General features: G+C 37.3%; 1 protein-coding gene across 2 annotated transcripts in view; it reads left to right on the top strand.

Moving 5' to 3' along the window:
• Positions 1-25,302, top strand: part of LOC143024637 (uncharacterized) — a 75,550-nt gene that overhangs the window by 27,313 nt on the left and 22,935 nt on the right. For both annotated transcript variants that reach the window (XM_076183548.1, XM_076183547.1), the window contains exon 2: positions 24,586-24,810. In XM_076183548.1, the coding sequence (XP_076039663.1) occupies positions 24,586-24,810 (225 nt within the window). The remainder of the gene's footprint in view (positions 1-24,585; positions 24,811-25,302) is intronic.

Raw genomic sequence — 25,302 nt, 5'->3', positions numbered from 1 at the left:
CAGTGTTAGCTAACCTATATATGGAGTATTTCGAGACAGTGCTTTTACAAGACATTAAGCCACAAGGAATGTTTTGGTATAGGTATGTGGACGATATCTTTACGATTTGGGATGACGAATGGGGATCTTTTGATGCTTTCTTTGAACAAATAAACAACTTAGCCACTAATATTAAATTCAAAGTTGAATGGGAGGTGGATAATAGACTACCATTTTTAGATATCCTATTAATACGGCATCAGGACCAATTGTCCTTCACTGTGTACAGAAAGCCCACACATACGGGGAGTTATGTGCACTTTTTCAGTCACCATCCTGATAAAATTAAATATAGTGTTGCCTCAGGTCTTTTCCTGAGGGCACTTAGATTATGTAGTCCACATTATTTGGAAATGGAGATAACAACCATCAGGAATCAATTAAAAAGAATAGGGTATCCTGATTGGTTTCTAAATAAAGCTCTAAGTAAAGCCAAAACTAGTTACTTTGGATCCACTTCCCATTCCAGTAAGAACTTCAGTTGGTACAAAAACTGTATTAAATTGCCTTATAATAGATCCTTAAATGACATTTCTCAATTTCTTCCACAGGAAGATATTAAAATTGTTTTTAGTTATCCCAATAATTTGTTTAAGAAAATAGTCAATGTACATCAAAGACCTAGAGAAGAAATACATCAAGGTGTGTATAAACTCCCTTGCTCTGATTGTAACAATGTATATTGGGGACAAACAGGTAGAGATTTATATACTAGGATGAAAGAACATAAAAATTCAATTAAATACGCACAACATAATTCCGCTGTCTTCCAACATGTAGACAAGGAAGGCCATCATATGGATTGGAATGAGGCAAAGATTATCTTTAATTCAAAATGCAGTTTTAAAAGAAAAATAATAGAATCATCCCTGATTAACAAATTTCCAAATTTTAATATGTCATATGGACAGTGGTCACCTGACTGCATTACCACCTGGGCAGTCAACAAATTGTTACCATCGTTGGTGAAGGCGGGTGACCTGCCCCGCAAAGTACTAGATGCTACCTGAGTCCTACCCTTGTCCCTTATTCTTATTGTATATAAGACATGCCATTTGCTCTACCTTTCTGTATTCCACTGAAGAGGATCACAGTCCGTGATCGAAATATATGGAATTAATTTTATTTCATTTCTTCTTATCCAACACAGTGGGTTTTTGTTGAATCTTTACGAATGTGTTACGACATTACTTTTTAGTTATATATATATATATATATATATATATCTCCTGTGGAGAGAAAAAAAAGAGGTGGTCCACTGAAGTAGCACCACCACCACCCTACGTTTCAAACCTTCTCCATCAATTCACAAAACATTTTATTTGCCAAGTAGAATGGGTACAAAGATCCCAATGTCGTCTTAAGGTTTGAGAATACGGGCTGGACCCTGCAAGTGCAATAGCAATGCAACAGAGTAGCATGACTTCCTGCATTCGACTCAAGGTCGCGCCTCTGCGACTGTGTGCTCTATTGGGCACCACGGCGCACCAGAAAACATACAAATATACTTTCAGTTCCGTTTAATAGTGCGTATATAGGAAAAATGTATACAGAATGTGTACTCAAGGACGATAAAACATAGTTCAGACAGGATGGGATGGTAGTGGTGGCTTTTATTATCATCGAAGTCTAATGGGCGCTTTTCGTTTACCGATTTTGCAATCGGTAAAATTTAATTGTTGTTTACTGTACTCTCTCGTGCTCACACTATCGATTCGCAACGGCGCGGAGAACATTCCTTTCATGCCTTTCTGCTGCCCCAGAGCAGAGTTCTCAGTGCAGCTACCATTGTAACATACGCTGATGTCACTTGTGCCTAGGTGTCGAGGGAGTGAAGGAGACTCGGATGAGTTTCGTTGTTTTATTCTGGTTAGTGCGAGAGTCGACCGAGGCTGGGTCGGCGGGCCGGGGCTCAGAGCCCCGCCCCTAAACCGCAAGAGTAACCGCGCGCTCGGCCGAGGGTACAAGTGGTGGTTACAAGTACAAGAAATGAACTGGGCCCGGGGTACCAAAACTGGCCCCCTTATATAGGCCTATTGCGTACGCTACAGGAGCACACCAACTAGCCTGACCGAAATATGGCTCGGCAGGGCTTAGGTTGTGCTTTCAAGAGGATACAAATTCATGTACTACAGGCGTACCATAGACTTGACTCTGACACAATTACTACAAGGCCGAAGGCCAGATACTTCTACACAGTCTATCAATTCCTGGTACTTCTCACTTCTGAGGCGGCGATGCTATAAGCCAATATAGCACATGTGGGGGCTTGTCCACCACATTTACCCCCTTCCTCTAACACAATTACTACAAGGCCGAAGGCCAGATACTTCTACAGTCTATCAATTCCTGGTACTTCTCACTTCTGAGGCGGCGATGCTATAAGCCAATATAGCACATGTGGGGGCTTGTCCACCACACCATCTTCATTAGCACGTCCAACCACCACCACCCTTAACTGCCTATGACCCTAATTTTGGCAGCATGATTATATGAAACTTAATTGTATAATGGTGAGTATTTATAGGATATATAAAAGGTGGTTTTCTCTTTTTTCAGTTTAATTAAATAGAAAAGAAAGAACATTTTCTTGCTTTGCTCTCGGCAAACTCCTGAATTATGACATCAAAGACCATATCCATTAGTGTCGGATTCAATGCTAAGAAATGCGAGATTTGACAGTCTATCTTGTCCCATGGAACTTGTCAGATATGTTTTTATGAGTTTCAGTTTGCTGAACGACCTTTCACAAGAAGCAGCTGATATCCCTACAGTCAATAAAAGTTTCAGCGCAGCACGAAGGTTTGCGAATGCTTCCCCATATCTACTATAATAAAGTTGTAGCTTCTGTTTGTTCGTTCACGAACTCCTAGGGTTGTGTAGATAGACCCCCATAACCATATATATTCTGATACCCTATCACTCCAGGTACTTGGGTAACTATATTTCATTTAAAAAGATATATTGTTTTGGCTAGGGTTTAAGGTTAAAGGGGTATGGTGGGGTAACACGCCACTACTGTAGTCCCTTTAAAAGGTTTGGCATTTTGTGACAATAATTACTATGATTAAACAAACCATTGCATGTGTTTATGAATATTATTTATATTTGTAAAATTAATGTTGCCACAAACTATGATAGCCTTTATAAGGAGAAAGCATGTAAATGTAAAATGATTGTATAATTTTACCAATTGTATAATTATTGGTTATTTTCATTCTATTTTTTCGCGGGCGGTAACTTACGGAATAAAAGGTTGCTTCAATTCTTTTATTATGGCCAAATATATTTTATTTCCAGAGCGCGTCTCCCTCCTCAATTTTTTTTTCTTACTTTAACATTTTACTTGTGATACATTTTCCATTGAGTTATATTGATACGTGTAACTTGTCTCCACAAATTCTATCAATATTAAAATGATCATCATTTGCTCGCAGCAACGCGCAGGTAATTTGGCTAGTTTATTTATAAAAGCAAGGAGCTCTGGAGCAGTTTGTGGTGTTCTCTTCTTCAATAAGAGCTTCAAATATTGCACTTCTTGACAGAGCTCTGAAGGTGATATGTCTATGCAAAGAGCATAGATTTCTTGTTCCGTTTTACAAAACAACTCTTGAGGACGCAGAACTCCAAAACAACTCTATCTCTTGAAGTCGAGCACTTCTTGACTGCACTTCTTCGACAAGTTTATCAACTACTAAAAGAAGTTTCCGCTTCATGTCAAGATGAGGAGTTAGTGTTTCATTCCTGGCCAACTCTCCAGGCATAAACTTTTTTTTCGGCGCCCTCGTCTTATTTCAGTCTACGTTCCACCCATTCATTTTAAAGTTCTATGCTTTTCGTGACTGCTTCCTGAACATTATCTCGGTTCTCTTGTAATCATTTTGGTAATGCTGCAAGGTCTTCGTGAGCATCCTTGAAAGTCATCTCAGGACCCTGGAGGAGTTTTTGAACAATATCTACCTTTCTCAAAATAGGCCTCCAGAATGAGAGAAAGATCATGAATTCAGAATTGAGAATTCCTTTCAAAAGGACCTCCCTGTTAAGCATAGACATTGACCTATGGGTGACAAAAGAATTCTAAAATTGCGGCCCCCCGGGCTAATGAGAAAATGAAGCTCCTCGATCTTTTCTTCGTTTTAAAATGGGATCAAGTAGCGTGAAAAAATGAATCTGTTGAACTAATCTCAGATTGTCACATCGCTAAATGTAGTGATGCAGTTGATTGAGTCGCTCATTTTTTTTTTTTTTTTTTTTTTTGCAAGCTATGTAACAGGGGATAATAAAATATCTAATCAGATTTCATTTGCAATCCAATATTCGACCAAATCTGTTTATCCATTTAGTGAAGGGACAACGAATGGTACCAACTTGTTTTTATCAATATCGTTAATGAAAGTAAATTAATTTTAAATTGCACACTCCTTGTCTCTTTTGGCCATATCTTCCGCCAGCTCTGGCGAAGGCTATTTATCATTAGAAGGTACAGTTTTACCTGATGTTCTAGTTAAGTGTACTTGGCGTATTAGCTTATCTACAAAACCTACCAATATTTTTCATCACTATAATTTAACAAAGTCAATAGAATTCTTTGTAATGATAGAAAGTGATCGCCAGGGCAAACATGGAAGTTGGTCAAGGATTTACATGAAAAAATAAAGAAAAATTTAAATATATCATCACAAATTCTTATTTTTAAAATGTATTTTAACGTAATAATTAGGTTTTCAGCCGAATATCCATAATTCATACTATTCTGACATAGTCGAATAAAAAATAGATGACAAAGAGGCCAGATCATTTCAGAAACAAAACTAACGGCATGACGTCATGAGAACGCGCGGAAACTGTTATAAATTGGTCCGAGTAGTAACGACTTATGTTAGAATCCTGTATTTATCGAATCTCCAAACAGGATATAATGTCGTCTTTGCGTCATTTATTGAGAAGCCGGATGACCAACTAAAATAAACTTACGGGTCTGTAATACACATTGTAGAAATGTTCTTGGGAAGTTTTGAATACTATGAGCCAAGTCTTCTAATAGTCATTTAGATTTACACTTTACGAGAATCGTCCCAGTATAAAGTGGAGGTGACCCTGGACTGGCTGGTGCCCAGTGAAGTTGATTTGGGGACACTATAGAAAAGAGGGAACCAGGGACTGATCCAACCAGAAATAATTTTCGCTGCTTAGAATGCACTCAAGCACATAAGGAAGGCAGAAAATTGGCTAAAGGAGATCTACTTGAGTATGGGGGAATCTTATGCTCAATTGTGGGCACAACAATAAAGTATTTGTGTGTAGGTGATGAGGTATGTGAAGTGGAAAAGTATTCTCAACACTCAGATCTGGAAACAGGGACGGGGTACTATACGAGTGTATATATATATATATATATATATATATATATATATATATATATATATGTATATATACGTATATATATATATTGACTATATTATGACAAATAATATTGAAGGTGAAAAAATAAAGGATCATCCAAGAAACTAAGGAAGACAATTGAGGCAGCATATATCAACACTAATAACAACATTAACCATAGAGAAGGCTTTATATGTTTAGCAAAAGCCACAAGCTTATTAATAATAAAAGAATACGCAAATAAAATAACAAGCTCTCCGAAGCGTCCCATAAGATGACCCGTCCGTGTATAAGATATCCGGTTACGTTTGAGTTGTTAGCTTTGTGATCAAGACCCTGCGGGTCGAAACGTTAAGGCGTAAAATTCTCCCATTTTTCCTCGTCTACTTTTTTCACCTTAAATATTATATATATATATATATGTATATATATATATATGTATATATATATATATATATATGTATATATATATATATATATATAGTATATATATATAAAAGTATAACCTACGTATATTTGCATTTGAACCATATATTTGCATTTTTTTTTTTATTCAGTTTAGGTAAGTACAACGGAACAATGGATACCTTTTTGCCAATCTGGCACTTTTTCCTGTTTACCCAGTGACCTCATGGCTGTTCAATCAATGACATCACATAACATTATAGTACTTAGTAGATTAAGTTAAGAGGATCAACTATTTGGGAGTTTTGTGCAAGCACACAGACACACACACACATATAAATGTACACATATGACTATGGATAAAAAAGTCATTAACGCCTGTACTCCTGTAACTAGCTCAGATAATAGGGCTTCACAAAACTTGGCTCCAAACAAGATAAATAGTGGCGAATGTTGGTGTGAATGAGCGGTCTGTGGGAAATTGTGTGAAGCATTTCAAGGCCAACGGTGGTGTCGAGTTACCATCTGCTAAACCTCGGCCTGGCCCCTCGAAGAAGACATCTGTACATCCTCTAACTCTGCTCAAAAGGCAGCTAGAGAGTACACCTACCATAGTTGCTAGAGAATTGAAAAAAAAAAAAACACGTCTGCTTTCTGAGGTGTCCGTAAGTCAACAGGCAGGTGGCCGAGCTGGGCTACAGGAGCCACCAGCAGGTCAAGAAACCCTTACCAAGCAGCAGAAGAAACGTAGGCTGGATTTTGCACTTAGATATCGTAATTGGACTCTTCAACATTGGTCTGAGGTACTCTGGAGTGACGAAGCCACGTTCACCGTCACATGTAACCGTGGTGAACATTTGTATCGGGCCAGAGGTAGTGACACCACTAGACCCACGGTATACCTGTGGGACCACCAAACACCCAGACTCGCTCGTGGTTTGGGGGTGTTTCACTGTTCAGAGTGTTGAACTCATAGTGCTCCCCAAAAACCAGTATATGAACTAATAATCTGGAGGTGTTGTGTAACAATTTACCTGACGCGTTTGACAGTTGTGGGGCTACGGTATTCATGCAGCATGGCGCACCGTGTCACACCGATCTGTAGTTGGGTGGCTTAAGGACTGTGATGTGAGCTTCTTTAATAACTGGCCACGAAATTCCCCGGACCTAAACTCCATTGAAAACCTGTGGTCAATAGTGAAGCGAAGTTTGATGAGCAAGGATATTAGTTCTCTTCCACGGCACGAGTTTGCTGTACGTGAGGCATGGATTAATATACCTCCTAGACCCTCAGGAATTTGTGTGAGGGTCTTCCTAACGGCCGAGGGACGTGGTGAAGCATAAGGGAGGCAGCACCAGGTATTAGAACCTCGGCAAGTGTGCAAATATGTTTTTATGATATGTGTTTGTGTTTTGGTGTGTGTGGGGCTGCCGGCATGATGCCGTGACGAGCATTATATATATATATATATATATATATATATATACACATATATAGAGTGTATATATATACATACACACGTGTGTGTGCGTGTGTTTGTGTGGAGATATTGCATAAGTCGATTTCAGTAAAAAATTCTATTTTTTTTTTTCACACAAATTTCTTGCCCCAAAATTTTCAATACTTTTCAATCTACTGCAATGGTTGTTAGAAATAGATGAAAATTACATGATGTAAGGACATTGATCTTGTCTACAGCAGTGTTGTCCAAACTGGGGTTCGTGAAAACCTAGGAGGTACGCAACAGAGATCATAAGGGGTACGTGAACAAACAAGGAACACACACACACACACACACACACACACACACACACACACACACACACACACACACACACATAATTAATATATTATTTGCATTGTCTGAAATAAAAGTGAGATTGAAGACCCAGGAAACGTTGGAAGGATGAAATCAGAGAAGCAATAGAAACAAGCGGAGAGACAATGGAAGATGATGAAGAGAGGTACAGTGATCGAACCCAATGGAGAAACTTTGCGAGGCACCACAGCTGACAGGGGAACTGCCCTACCTGGAGTATGGTGGTGAGAAGGTGAGAAATGTGAGTTTGTTCAGCCATGGTGGCCGGGGTGGGGGTTGTTACGTAACAGTAGAAGGTAATAAAGGGTACAATTGGCGAAAATGTTTGGACAACACTGGTCTACAGTATGTATATATATATATATATATATATATATATATATATATATATATATATATATATATATATATACACACACACACACACACACACACACACACACACACACACACACACACACACTCACACACACACACATATATCTTCTCCCGAGGGAAAAAATAATTTATTTAGAAACATAGTACTGATTGTATTTTGGTTGAACTAGTTCGTAGATTAAAGATGTTGATGTTGATAGAGAAGTTTTGTGTCGCTTGGAAGCTATGAGGTGTGACGTCATATGTCTTGAATTAAAAATCTAAAAATTCACAATGTCGATATTACATTTGGTGTACACACACACACACACACACACACACACACACACACACACACACACACACATACATACACACACACACACACACACACACATATATATATATATATATATATATATATATATATATATATATATACATATATATATATATATATGTATATATATAAATGTGCGTGTGCGTGTGTGTGAGTGTAATAAATTTAATAAAATAAAAGTAAGATATAATTAAATAAATTAAATAAAATGCATGTGTTATTGGTTCAACCAGGCGGAGTTTGACACACACGCCGATAGATTATATATTATTGAAAACTCTTACGTAAATACTATTGATACCTTTATCACCCGTAATCTTTAATCAGTACCATTAATAAAAAAATCTCACTGTTTGCTTAATGATTTCTTTGATATTTTCCTACGTACATATGTAGTGTTGGGTTACTAATGGTGAAGGTACACTTCAGCTCCGAGAGAATTGGAATTGGACTTGGAAGGACGTGAGGATAGTTGACGTTTACCTTGGGGTCGCGGGATTTGAGTCAATTAATTGGCTGACCCCAGGTGCCACTTAGTGATTTACAACCATCAAACTCGATTACAGAAAAGACAAAAGACTAAAATCGTGGTTTGTTCATTTATCTCTTTTTCAGAGATAAAACACAATACAAATGTGAAGATAAAGCATTTCCTTGGAAAATGATATGGGGGATAAGATAAAGAATGTATTTGAAAGGTGATCTTTATTTTGGTTGAATATTAACTTTGGCGTCGCGAAAAGTGTTGCTGTAGGTAGGAAAATTCGGCCCCATGGAGTTGGAATAAAATCGTGTGGCGCTGGCCAGGAAAAAAAATGTCAATTGCTTTATCGTACCGAAGAGGTCGTTGTATTACAGTATCAACGCTGCCCAGTTTTATTCATTCATCTGACGAGTCAAGTTCCTCTTGAGAGGAAAGAAAAATGTTAGGGAGAGAACTCAAGTCTGTTCTCTCTCTCTCTCTCTCTCTCTCTCCTCTCTCTTCCTCTCCTTCTCTCTCTTCCTCTCCTTCTCTCTCTTCCTCTCCTTCTCACTTCCTCTCTCCTTCCCCCCTCTCCCCCCCTCCCTCTCTCCCCCTTCCCCCCCCTCTCTTTCTCTCTCTCTCTCTCTCTTCCTCTCCTTCTTCTCACTTCCTCTCTCCTTCCCTCCCTCTCTCCCCCTCCCCTCCTCTCTCTCTCTCTCTCTCTCTCTCTCTCTCTCTCTCTCTCTCTCTCTCTCTCTCTCTCTCTCTCTCTCTCTCTCTCTCTCAATCGGAGTAAGGGTATAGTTGTTGCTTTGAAGTTCAGAAAAAAACATTGTAAGTGTATACATATACATCTGGTGGGCTTTGATATCACCGTAAAACAATGTATGCAGCATTACTATAGGAGTAAAGGAACATGGAAACACAAAGTATTTTCCTGTATTACATCCTGAAGATGTGATACGCGGAAGAACTGTCTTCAATTTTTCTTCTGTGTGGTACATAGATATGTATTGCGGGCGGAGGTAGTTGTTTGTTTGTTTTGTGTGAGCAATTGTCTCGTGGCGTAATTGGCGGCATGGTTTGCAGTCTTGATATCTCCTGTTCTGTTGTTGATGCAGTCGTTGGTGTTTATGTATATTGCTTCTAATGTTTTTCTTTGTAGTTTGTTTTGCTTACACAAAACAAACAAACAACTACCTCCGCCCGCAACACAACTGATTTCACATGACCACCAAGCCAAGCAGCATACGGAATCTCACCGCACGTCCCTCATGAACCACACCAACTGCCCTATAGATAGCAATGATTTCAATCTCTGTAAATATTACCTCTGAAGAAGCCTCAAAGGCGTAACCGGTCAGGAATAAAGTATCTTGTTCCCAATCATGTCTTTCCATTCTTACCATATATATATATATATATATATATAGATATATATATATGTATATATATATATATATATAAATATATGTTTATATATATATATATAGTTATATACTTATATATATACATATATATACATATATATATATACATATATACAAATATATATGCATATATATACATATATATATATATACATATACATATATATATATACATATATATATATATACATATATATGTATATACATATATATATATGTATCTACATATAAATGTTTGTACATATATATATAAATATTTATATATATTATATATATATACATATATATACATATATATGTATATATATATACATATATATGTATATATATACTGTATATATATATATGTATATATGCATATATATGTATATAAATATATATATATACATGTATACATATATATATATATATACATATATATATATATATATACATGTATACATATATATATATACATATATATATATATATATATATATATATATATATATATTTCCTCATCTCACCACTCACTACCCTTCCTTCTATTTCCTCATCTCACCACTCACTACCCTTCCTTCTATTTCCTCCCGCCCTCCTTGTTCCACACACCATCTTTGCACACCTTATGACTCCCCCCTTGAACCATCCCCATTCCTCCTCCACTCCTAGTTCTACTCTATTCTTCACTCCCTCCCACTCCTCTCTCAGCTTCTTATACTCATTCTCCTTTTCTTTCTCATTTAAGCAGTTCACCTCCCTACCTTCTGCCCTTTTCCTCTCTCTCCACCCATTCTCCACTCTCAATTTACCTTCCATCCTTAACTCTTCCTACCATACTCCTGGTCACCACTATATACTCCATTAACACTCTATCTGCCACCCTTCCATCCACCACCCTCTCCCATGTGTACTTATGCTTGACTTTTTTCCCTAAACACTGTATTTACTATCATCAACTCTCAAGCCACATCTCCAGCATCAATTCTTCACTATGATTTTTACCTGGAACTCCATACTTCCCAATCACTCCGTCTGTTGGTTCGTTTCCTACCCTAGCATTAAGGTCTCCCAATACAACTACATTGACATTTTTCCCTAATCCCTCTATGCACTCATTTATATCTACCCAAAAAGGGTAGAACAGGGGTGGAAAGGGAGCTGGGAGATAGGGTTGATGAAAGAGTATTAGGATGGTTTGGACACATGGAAAGAATGAGTAAAGAAAGATTAGTAAAAGAGGTGTGGAAGGCAGAGGTGGAAGGAGTGAATATGAGGGGGGCGTCCTAGGATGAGATGAGTGGATGGATGGGGTAAAAGGGGCATTACAAAAAGAGAGGAATATCTGTTGAGGAAGGACGGGAGAGGACAGAAGATAGGGGTGAATGGAGAAGGGTTGTGCATGGATGATGCTGTGACGCAGCCCAAAGGGATTTCTTCCCGTCTTCTCCTTTTCTGGAGAGGGGGGGGGGTGTCACCGAATTTATGAAGCGGCCTTGCTTTGGATGTGCTGTGTCTTGTGACACTGCTTCTGACCCAGGGCAGTGGACAGGATGCAGGGATAACCCGTCATCCAGGAGGTGCCAAGATGAGAAGGAGGGTGGAGGAGAGTGGTTATGTAGGGAATGGAATGGGTGGGAGTGGTTTCTATGCCTTTTTCTTCTTGGCTACCCCCCGTGTAAAGGTAAAAAAGCCTTTGGTATGTGTGTGTATATATATATATATATATATATATATATATATATATATATGTATATATATATATATATATACTGTATTTATATATATATTTATATATATACATATATATTTATATCTATATATATTTATATATATATGTATATATGTATATATATATATATGTATATATATATATATATATATATATATATATATATATATATATATATAGTGTGTATGTATGTATATATGTTTATATAATGTATACAAACACACAAGGCCATTTGCTCCTTGTAAGGAAAGTGGCCGAATCACACCCAGTTACCTAATCAATACACATGTGACACCCATCCCATTTCGGCACCTTGTACTGTGAATGAGGTTCATGTGTGTATGTGTACTTGTCTCTGGCTTATGTTAGAATTGCCAGAGAGGCAGAGAACGCATTCTTCTGGTCCTTGAACCCCAAGAAGCTGAAGAGAAATGTCTGGCGGTAGCTAAGGAAGGCGTGAAACCTTTTTTGCAAGGCGACCTGGCTCATTGGGAAGCAGGACGCTTTGCCTCCGTGCATGATGTGAGAATCATGAAATCAATGATCGATCATTACTGGTACCAAGAAACGCAAATATCCGTTCGTGTGTTCAAGTTGCTCGACACCTGGATCTGTGCCGTTTTTGGTATCTAGTAATTTGAAAGACGAAGGAAGAGAGAGAAAAAAGGGCGTAACTCGCCAGAAATAAGAAGAAAAAAATTATTCCTGTTTACTTTGTCATGAAGAGTATGGCTGGTGGTCGCTTTTCATTGGTGCTAAACTCCATTGACACCGTCCATCCTACCCCAAGCATGGACATCCTCGTATGTTGGTTGTGGCTGGCGTAATGCACCATTCTCCTGTACGTTGTTTTTGCATTAATAACCACCGTTTGTTTACGGAAAATTATGACGTGAGAAGTAGTGTACGTGAATAATCGAGAACTAAATATGTATTTCCATGGTTCTAATGTCTCCGTAGTAGTGCTTTCCATTCAGATTTGTGTGTCTGCCTACAAGGGGAAAATTGTAACACAGAAAGAGAATGCGAGCGTCTGGTTGAAAGTTACGGAAAGTAGCGTTCGAGAGCGACAGTTGAGGGTTCTCTTTTTAATGTATTTATTTGTTTACCTGTTCATTTTCAATTTCATCTGATTTTATTTTGTTTTATTTCTTTCTATTTAAAATTACTTGATTTCATCTTATTTCTACCCATTTAATCATTCATTTATTTATTTGCTTATTAGTTTATTTGTGTATTTATTTATTTACTTTATTTGTCTATTTAATTATCTATTTATCTATTTATTCATTTACTTATTTATTTATTAATTTATTTATTACTTACTTATTCATTTATTTGTTAAATTATTTTATTCATTTACTTATATATTTATCCATCTATCCATTTATCTATTTATTTAATTTCTCTATTACTATTTTATTAATTTGCTTATTTATTCTCCTATTTAATTTTTTGTCCGACCTCACTATGGACCAAAAGGCCTCCTTTCGTCCTTCATGATTTATTATTGTAACTCAGTATTAGATAAATCCCAAACTGGAATACTTGGAACTAACTCATTCAACCTGACAACGTAAATTTCTCTTGCTGTTATCATCTGTGGACAGCTTTTTATTATTTTATTTCCAACTTCTCTATTAGTTTTGTTACTGGGAGCAGAATACCTTCCCCTAGCAATACTCATAGTCAAAATTATTCTTTCAGATTGATATGAAGTCCCTCTCTCTCTCTCTCTCTCTCTCTCTCTCTCTCTCTCTCTCTCTCTCTCTCTCTCTCTCTCTCTCTCTCTCTCTCTCTCTCTCTCTCTCTCTCTCTCTCTCTCTCTCTCTCTCTCTCTCTCTCTCTCTCTCTCTCTCTCTCTCTCTCTCTCTCTCTCTCTCTCAGAGTACTATTAATAAGCATTTGGAACTGAAGCTTGTAGCGTTTGGATGATCACGTGAACTTCTCGTTTGTCAAATACCCCCACAGGCGTCCAATGCAATCTTGATTTATTCATCGTGTTGTGATATAGGTGAAAATATATCTGTTCTCAATAGAGATTTTTATCAATTCATATCACTTGTAAAATAATCGTCAGAAGTTATTCTAAATGCTTTTCGCCATGAATGAAGAATCACATGTTAAACAGAAAAATGAAAGTTGTAGTGTCATTCCCTTCCTCATTCTTCAGTAGATTCTGTTCCAATCGAACGCGAACCTGACCTTGGCAAGAACTGCAGACTATAATTTACGTGGGTTTAATTTCTAAGCTAACTTTTGTTCGGTTTGGGTTTTGCTCGTTATTTCGCCGTTCAAAGAGATTTGCAACTAGCATATGCTTCTATTTCACTCGCTGCGTGTTTTCAATTGTAATGTCAACGCTTGTTAAACATCTGTTGGCTTTACCCGAAGCCCCTCAATGTACTCGCAGTTTTATTCAATAATTGTTTTCACGTTATTCTTGCAGAAGCTTGTTCTTAATCACATCAAAAATTGTCATTATCTATAACAACTCGCAAATATCTGTATGGGTTTTTACTTTTTCCTCTTGCAAAGGTTTGGAAATGCTATTTGCAATTCTTCCGTCCTTTATGATCTAATGAACTCCCCAGTCTTATAGGTCACCGAAGCATACAAAATAAACACGAATTCGCATTAGTATCTAGACGTTTCACATTATACGTAGATCTAGGATTCAAGTATTGCAAATCTTTATCTAAAATTGTTTGGTAGGGTGTCGGAGCCCCGGCTAGATTATCATAACAACCACTTGCCTGTTGGCTACAAAAGAGATAAAGTTGTGACCTTGGTTGATTTAATCCCATTTAACTGTACTCTGAACCAGCGTCTTTCAAACTGTGGGTCCCGACCCTTCAGTGGGTCGCGTGAAAAATAAAATGGGTCGCGGCAAAAAAGAAAGGAAATAAAGAATACGCAAGTGAGAGCAAGGCGGAGGAGGAGGAAGAGATGATAATGAAAAAATGAACGTTTCCTGAGAAATACATCTCTTATTTCTTTCTTCCCCTCTCCCTTTCCCCTTCTTTTCCTTTTTCCTTCTCTCTCTCTCTCTCTCTCTCTCTCTCTCTCTCTCTCTCTATATATATATATATATATATATATATATAATACACACACACACACACACACACACACATATATATATATATATATATATATATACATACATACATATACATATACACATTCATATATACATATATATATATATATATATATATATATATATATATATATATATGTATATTGATAAGTATTTTGGACAAATTATTTGGATGATGGAGAACATAAACACGGGAAGGGTAGGAACCCTAAACACTAACGTTTCGTTCGCGTAGAACTTCTTCAGAGTGTATGTAGAACTGCAATTGAAGTTTATGTACTAAATCTAATTACCTTTTCGGACACTTGGGAAAGGTCGTTTTTCTGGCGTGTTTTAGAATTAAAATACTAGTTTGTTTAGCTAAATTGATAAACCCTCCTCGATGATTCGAGGAGGGTTTATCGATTTAGCTAAACAAACTAGTATTTAGCTAAACAAAGTAGTATTTTAATTCTAAAACACGCCAGAAAAACGACCTTTCCCAAGTGTCCGAAAAGGTAATTAGATTTAGTACATAAACTTCAATTGCAGTTCTACATACACTCTCTGAAGAAGTTCTACGCGAACGAAACGTTAGAGTGTTTAGGGTTCCGAGCCTTCCCCTGTGTTTATGTTCTCCATCATCCAAATAATACATATATATGTATGTATATATATCGTTGTTCCAATATTGGAACAACCTTATTTGATGAGTACCGATTGAATAGGTGGTTGTCGATAGTTCCTTACCAAACATATTTTTCCCTGTCTTTACTAATTTCATATGCTTACCTTTTATATTCCTGTCAGTCTATACTAATTTATTTATAGTGAACTCAAACCTACTTTCTGCACTTTTAGATATCGTACTATATCTAGTTTTTTTTATGTAATTATATATATATATATATAAATATATATGTGTGTGTGTGTTTATATAAACACACATTATATATTATACATTATATATATATACATATATATTTATATATGTATATACATATATACATATACACATATATATACATATATATACATATATACATATATATATATATATATATATATATATATATATATATAAATATATACTAACCAAATTACCCGCGCGTTGCTGCGAGCAAATGATAATTATTTGAATTTTGATAGAATTTGTGGAGAAAAGTTACACCTATCAATATAACTCAATGGAGAAGGTAACAAAAATAGAATATTGAAAAAGTAAGAAAAAAATAAATTTGAGGAGAGATACGCCGTTTGGAAATGAAATATACTTATCCAAGTAGCCTGGGTTATGGTGAATATATATGGTTTTGGGGGGAGTTCATGAACAAACAGACAGACAGACAGAGGCTACTACTTTATTATAGTAGATACAAATGAAAGATAGTTATCCAAGTACCTTGGGTTATAAGGTTTCAGAATATATATGGTTATAGGGGTCTATCTGCAAAAACCTAGGAGGAGTTCGTGAATAATCCCAAACCTAACCATACCCCATCTAACTTTAACCCTTAACTCTAACCAAAATAAATTTTTTTAATGAAATATAGTTATCCAAGTACCTGGAGTGATAGGTGTATCACAATATATATGGTTATGGTAGTCTATCTCCAAAACCCGAGGAGTTCGTGAACAAACAATCAGACAGACAGACAGACAAATGAAAGATACTTATCTAAGTACCTTGGGTTATAAGGTTTCAGAATATATATGGTTATAGGGGTCTATTTGCAAAAACCTAGGAGTTCGTGAATTTAATCCCTAACCTAACAATACCCCACCTAAATTTAACCCTTAACCCTAACCATTTTTTTTGGGGGGGGAGGGGGAATGAAATATAGTTATCCAAGTACCTGGAGTGATGGGGTTTCAGAATATATATGGTTATGGGGGGTCTATCTACAAAACCCTAGGAGTTCATGAACAAACAAACAGACAGACAAACAAATAAAAGATAGTAATCCAAGTACCTTGGGTTATAAGGTTTCAGAATATATATGGTTATAGTGGTCTATCTGTAAAAACCTAGGAGTTCGTGAATAATCCCTAACCTAACCATACCCCACCTATCTTTAACCCTTAGCCCTATCCAAGTACCTGGAGTGATAGGGTATCAGAATATATGTTTATGGGGGCCTATCTCCAAAACCCTAGGAGGAGTTCGTGAACAAACAAACAGATAGACAGACAGAGGCTACTACTTTATTATAGAAGATATATGTATATATATATATATATATAAAATTGAAGGTGAAAGAAGTTGATGAGGAGAAATGGGAGAATTTTACGCCTTAACGTTTCGACCCGCAGGGTCTTGGTCACAAAGCTAACAACTCAAACGTAACCGGATATTTTATACACGGACGGGTCATCTTATGGGACGCTTCGGAGAGCTTGTTATTTTATCTGCGTATTCTTTTATTATTAATAAGCTTGTGGCTTTTGCTAAACATATAAATCCTTCTCTATGGTTAATGTTGTTATTAGTGTTGATATATGCTGCCTCAATTGTCTTCCTTAGTTTCTTGGATGATCCTTTATTTAATACGGTTGTGTTGTTCCAATCTGGAAGGTGACCATGTAGTAACACGTAGCGACAATAATCCCACTAACGAAAACAGCGTTGTTTATAAAATCCCGTGTAAAAGCTGTCCCTCTTCATATTTTGGTGAATCTGGTCGCGGGCTTAATAAAAGGATAAATGAACATAAAAATGACGTAAAAGCCCATAGGACATCTAACTCCATAGTAATACATGTGGATAAACATGGTCACCTTCCAGACTGGAACAACACAACCGTATTAAATAAAGGATCATCCAAGAAACTAAGGAAGACAATTGAGGCAGCATATATCAACACTAATAACAACATTAACCATAGAGAAGGATTTATATGTTTAGCAAAAGCCACAAGCTTATTAATAATAAAAGAATACGCAGATAAAATAACAAGCTCTCCGAAGCGTCCCATAAGATGACCCGTCCGTATATAAAATATCCGGTTACGTTTGAGTTGTTAGCTTTGTGACCAAGACCCTGCGGGTCGAAACGTTAAGGCGTAAAATTCTCCCATTTCTCCTCATCAACTTCTTTCACCTTCAATTTTATTTGTCATAATATAGTCAATATTTATATATATATACACAGTATATATCTTTATATATATATATATATATATATATATATATATATATATATATATATATATATATATATCTTATTACACCTAAGTATTATGGGTCGCAGTAAAAAAAAAAAAAATGAAAAACTCTGCTCTAAACTATTAATGTAGTCGCTTTCTTGAAAATGTATTGAACCAGTGGGTTGAACTGGTCAACATGGGAACAAGCATTGATTCACAAAAACAAAAAAAAAAAACAAAAAAAAAAAACATGCGTTTTGAGTACGATGATATATAATTAACGCCCAAGCCAGTCTTATCCATCATAGGAACCCTCATATATTTTTTTTGTGGGATTTATTGAGAATAATGAAACAAGCATTTGTTTTGAAAACTACGATGGCCTAGTGGGAGGGCCCGAGGACCGTTGCCGCATTGGGGCCACGGGCCAAACTCGTTGCTTCTTGTACGTGTCACATCTAAGACCCACATATAGCTAAGGTCATTCTAACCATGTCAGAGGTCACCAAGCTGACCTCTCATTTAACCCCCCACACAATACTCTCTCCTACACACACACACACACACGCACGCACGCACGCACTCACAGCTTCAATTCGATTTATGAGCTTCACCCGCCGACAGAGACGGGACAATTCTTTCTAAACAAATTTGCGATTTATATTAACCCCACCGCATTTCTTGGTTTATTTATCGATCGCAGATATCAAGTACTTTATGTAACATTTACTCCCTTTGTAATGAAACTCACATTGTACCAAAATAATCATAGTCTTCACTGTTCAAGTCTGCGTGTTTGCCAGCCAGGGACCAAGGAAGGCTGAAGTGCACCGTCAGAAAAACAGTCAGCATGACATCATAGGTGTAACACGCACCCATCTACTATGAAATCTAAACATGAGCGTCTATATCGATAAACACCTTCCGTAGCGGCTGGTACTTTACCCTCGTACTCATAGTGCCGCCGGGTGATTTTATTCATCATCGCGGGGAAACCCCCCCACACACACACACTTCCACTCAAGGTGACAAGTGTGCTACTGTAACGTACTCGACATGTTTTATTCTGCTTAGTATTAGACAGTGTTTGTCTTTGGGGGTATATCACCACAGGGAAATTAATTGAAAAGGCGTCCTGTCACATGATTTTTGACAAAAGAGGGACCTACGCATGGTATTGTTGCGAATTATGAGTCTTGCTAATGCCTCCAAGTTAATGACAACCTCCAAAATTTATGTAAATGTGTTCCTAAGATACCTTATATCAATCTGACAGCATTGCAAAAATATATACATAAAAATAGAATAACAAAAATGAAAATAAATAAATAGAATAACAAAAATGAAAATAAATAAATAAATATAGAAATATAAAAGAATAAAATAATGATAATGATGATAATACATCAACATTATGTTCAATGAATATCTCTTGGGTGTGGGTTGCTTGTACTAAACCCATTCTCTTGTACACATGCGCGATGCTGTTTACGCTTGTCGCTCAAATCACCCTTTCTAGGTGGAGGATCGCTCGTGTATATATATATATATATATATATATATATATATATATATATATATATATATATATATATATATATGTATATACCGATTTGGCTACATCTTAGTGACATTTTCCTATGTATGTTTCTGCGTGAGTAGTCACGAAGCTGTAGGTATACTTGCCATCAACACACGCCGACCACCCCAGCCACACATACAAACTTTCAAATAACGATAAAGTGAACAAGAACATATACACACATCCTACCGTTGGGCCTCAACGAATATCTCAAGAAATTCATTGCCTAAAATCATATGATTTTATTCAGGAATCTTGTCATATTTGCGGTTGTAATGTAATATCTTAATCATCAAGATTCGTTCGATCTTGTCCCCGCGATCAATAGGAATCTCTCATGTGCAAGAGTGGTTCTCAGCTACTTCAGTAGACACTTGGAACAGGCAGACCTTCTTCAGTTCGTACATGTTCCTATTTTTCTCTTATTGTGTGCAATATACCTACACACACACATATGACAGTCACATGCAGGATTCGAGCCTATTGCTATCGGTCACCCGTAAGATCACCTTCACAGAGCCTTAGCCCACTACACCAACATACACTGTTGGTGTATGTTGGTGTAGTGGGCAAGACTCTGTGAAAGTGATCTTACGGGTGGCCGATAGCAGCGTGTTCGAATCTTGCATGCGACTGCCATAAACATTACTGGATTGATGTCGCTGTTACTTGCGAATTTCTCTCATACATACATACATACATATATATATATATATATATATATATATATATATATATATATATATATATTATATGTATATATATTTGTTTTATTGATGGAAACGAAGTTTTCTACGCTTGCATCATTATGCAGCAGCACGCCGAGGTAACAAAACTGGACATGGATGAACGGACGAATGCGCCACTTGCAGCAAGACTGGTGTCATCAGAGCATGTCGCACACTTGCAGCGATACTTCGGCTTCAGGCCGTGGAAAGGACTAACAGAAATCCTGAAACATCGCTATCAGCGGACTCATAAAGAAAAGGGTCTGCACGGCGCTGATTAGGAGGGAGATATAGTAAAGAATAGGGTGGATGAGATAAGATTTGGTAATTCGTGGAATGGCGAAGGGAGTGGTGGCCTCGAGATAAGGCCACCGTGGGCGATTGTTTCCGAGAAGACTATGAGACGTGGCAACAGGGCAAGCGAGCGGCGACAACATGAGCCGGAGTGCATCTATCTATAGTATTTACAGACGCTCCTCAACTTAGGTTTTAGTTACGTTCCGAACAGCTGAACGTATGTTGAAAATGAACGTAAGTTGTTACTGTACGTTCTAGTAATGTATGACCGTTCATACTGTACTATACATCCGTAAATTCTATTACCGTATTTTATAAAACACCCCTAAATCATTAATTATACACATAACATTGTAAAATACAGTAAACTTCCACTTATACGAACTCCAAGGAGGATTAGAAATGTCCGATTAACCGAAATGTTAGGTTAATCCTATTTTGTATGTTTCATTCCCGTAGAATTTTATTATGTAATGTCCTCTGCAATATATCTGTAAACTTAACATACGCATGGAAATACTTATAACGTTTGTGCCATGTAAACAATGGACGCAGCGTCATGCTTAAGTATCGTTTGAACTACGGAGAGCGCGCTAAACTAAGAAATTCACAATTTTTTTTTTTTTTTTTTTTTTTTTTTTTTACAGTCAGTTCAAACGTAAAATCGAAAAAACGTAAAACGAATGAACGTAAGTAGAGGAGCGTCTGTACATCTATCTCTGTTTATCTCTATTTATCTCTGTCTTTTCAGATACGCGCGAAAAGGTGTAAAAATATTTACGAAGGAGTTGCCTACCTTGCATGAATCCTTTAGAAATTATTTGCTTGAAACTACGATGATTCATGACTGCCATTCTCAATTCGGTGTTAAGGCAAACAAGGATCGGAAAATTAAGTAAATTCTGGGTAAAAAGTATGTTTTGACAGATTATTTTGAGAACCTTAATATTAAATCTCTTACTTTACTATTACGTTTGGGGGCGCATTTTTGTGTGAGAATAATTCGGTACATCGTGAAATGCATCATTTGGTGTATAAGACTAAAACAGTTGATAATCGCATCAAAGGACGCTTCGAACATGGTTTTGTCAGTAGACACATGGCACAGGACAGCACACACACACACACACACACACACACACACACAAATGAAAATAAGTTAATTATATTCGGCCTTTTTTTTTCTAAAGACATGTGCATCACAGACTCATAGTTTGCCTGGCGTTTCTTTCGTACTATATTTTCCTTAACCACTACATTATACGCCAAAGAGTATACATGCAGACATTCGTGCCCAGATACTGTAAAGCAAGATTGTGCAAAGATGGTACTGAAAGAAAATGCAAATATTTCTAACACACACACACACACACACACACACACACACACACACACACACACACACACACACACACACATATATATATATATATATATATATATATATATATATATATATTATTCTTGATATTTTCGTAGTATTATAGTATTAGTAGCTAACTAAACATTATCTAGCCAATTCCGAATCTGCCATCATTAAAGGCATGCAATATGCATCAATGTATTATTACACACACTCGCATAGACAAACGCACATGCAGGGTATCAGAGCGTCGAGTACTGACCGCTAATAGAACAGCGCCATCCCTTTCGTAGTACACATAATTAACTAAATTTAATCTGGTATTAGAATTAGCTCAAGTTATACATTTGTCAGTGTATCACTGCTGACACACACACACACACACACAAAAAAAACGATTATCATTATTATTGCATTACTTATATATATATATATATATATATATATATATATATATATATATATATACATATATATGCAGAAAGATCACTAAAAACAACACGTGATCCACAAATTTTGCTGGTAACCACTATGGAAATCGGAAGAAAACAGTATATCACAAGCGCTTTCGTGTAATTCACATCTGCAGGGGAATGTGAATTACACGAAAGCGCTTGGGATATACTGTTTTCTTCCGATTTCCTTAGTGGTTACCAGCAAAAAATATATATATATATGTATATACATATTATGTATGTATTATTTCTTTATATGTATCTCTACCCTCCTTTTAACCCTAATGTATCTCGGCATTCTTCTTCTTCGACTTGGTCCGGAAACACGATCTTGGCAACACCTAATACGTCCGAGAAATCCCCAACAGGAAGTGACTGAGGCGTCGCCGGGAGCCTGGGAGAGAAGCGGTCCTCATCGTCTTTTGCAAGGTCCTTGGGGTTTCCAGCCCAGTTCCCGGGCATTTAACCAGAAAAATATAAAAAACTTTCCCCGCTGGGTCTTTTGTCCCGCTGCATTATAGATGACGTCATACATCACCCCACTCCCGCCGCCGCCGCGGTAAATGACACATCAAGGTTAGGTTACATGGTGCAGTGCTTCTCAAATAGGAGGGGAAAGGCACATTAGGAAAGAATTTCATTCATGCCTCGTAACAGTAGCTCGTGTTTTCTCATCTTCTCAATGTATTTACCTGAGTTTAGTTTCTTTGACAGGCTCGAGTTGCCCAGTGCTTATTTGTTTTCATGTTTGTCCTGTGACTGAGCGGAGTGTCTGTTGGTTGACTGTTACATTGCAATTGTATGAGTTGACATTTTCGTTTAGTTTGTTTACTGCTAAAATATTCATTGGTTCACTTTGGTGGTGGTCGTCTGAATCAAATAGGATATCGTCGCGTGCGTGTGTTTATGAGTGTGTAAAGGATATTCCGCATGCCCACTCCAATCCATATGGTATGGAAGCCTATCAATTGCATTTTTATTCTATTGTATTTTATAATTAATTTGCTACCTAGGCTGGCATCAAGCCGAAACCTTTTTTGCCATACTATCACTGAGCATCACCCCATTTCGTGGATCATTCCTTAAAGATTCTAAGCTGCTATCTATCGAAATTCCGTATGTAGCCACCTTGCCGTTTCAGACTTTTCGAAAGGCTACACTGAATGCTGGGTTTAACGCGGTCCCTTTTCTCGTTTAAAGAGCTAGCAATAATTCAGGAGAATTAACATATTTTTAGTTGGTCATTGGTTTCCTTAGCGGATCTCGTATCTTCCTGGTCACAGGTTCGTCCCACACTTCGTCTCCGATTCTTAACAGTGATGTTACCTGCCTCAGGTGTTCAGGACAATGTTGACAGTTTCGGTTACAGTACAAGACCTTCTGTCGCACCTCGCCACCAGCTGTCCATATTCGACAGTACAAGGGATAATCTACATTGAATATTAAGATTGATATGGGGCCTCTAATCTCAGGGAGTTGGAGGAGGGGAGGACGATGTTGACAAGTCACAGTGTTGTGTGCAACTGACCATAAACCCTTGCGGCAACCCTCACCCACGGCAATGGAAGTGAATCGGCGTTTTTTAAGAGGAACTGGAAAATACGCACTTTTCTTGGGATGGTACATCGTCCAGCTAATCGCGTAGACCTGTTTCTTAAAACATATTAGAATAAATCGTTCCAACACGAACATACAAGACGGTCTGTAAATGTTAATATGATCCGAGAGCTTCGCCAACGAACGTTGTGACAGCGCTGCACCAAACGTTAACGTGCAGGCGGTGGCGGTGGCGATGCGAGAGGGCATACATATAAGACCCAACGCGAAGAGCAGACGATAGTTAGACCTGTGTACTCTGTGTGAAAGCTGGCTGGCACTCTCATGTTGCTTGTTTGATAACCGACTTGCGAGGCGGATAACTGCGACGCTGAGTTTGTCTTTTATACATGAAGTAGAAGAGTAACCATATACTCCTCTCCCTCTAGGCCAAGACGAAAACGTGTATGCGTCGGCAATGGATAACGGAGATTACTTGTCAGAGACAGACTACCTAGGAACCCTCCTAACGAATGCAGCACTGCAGTTTAGCCCAGGGGAAAGTACCCTTATTGAAAGTGAATGTATCGGCGATATTGGCGATTGGACAGACACGGACTACGAAACCTTTGCAAACATTGAGCAAACATCAGCAGTGGTTATATCTTCCACAGGTAAGAAAAAAAAAAAAAAGTTTGTTTATAGTGTTGATTTTGGCATGCTTAAACTGATAATGCTTTCAAGTCGAGATATTTATGGATGTTATGCTCAAAACCAATAAATTTAGTGATGTTTGATCTTTCATGATGTCAGTACAAAATGTTCTAAAATTGGGGGAATGAGTTGCAGTAGCATAGTAATAGGTCGAAGATGTTTAAACGGGATTGCACGGTCAGCCGAGGGTGAATTTAGAACGATGCTAATTTCACCATGTATTGAATTTAGAGTAGCTGTTTACAGTTAAGTTTTCGTGACAGAAAAACGGGGAAGTAAATGATCGTTGTATGGGTGTCGGATGGGAGGAAAGTGGGTGCGTGCTTCCTAATAAGGGGCTAGTTGATGATCACCCTATGGTGATGACTGTCTTGAGTCAGGATAAGATTCCATTGGTTAATTTTTGCCTGAATTTTAGATAACAATATGTTCCGTTACAGCGGTTTTTGGCG

The sequence above is a fragment of the Oratosquilla oratoria genome, chromosome 4, assembly GCF_046742065.1.
Source record: "Oratosquilla oratoria isolate Oo_2021 chromosome 4, ASM4674206v1, whole genome shotgun sequence".
NCBI classification, from domain to species: domain Eukaryota; kingdom Metazoa; phylum Arthropoda; class Malacostraca; order Stomatopoda; family Squillidae; genus Oratosquilla; species Oratosquilla oratoria.
This window is presented reverse-complemented; position numbering and strand designations above follow the sequence as displayed.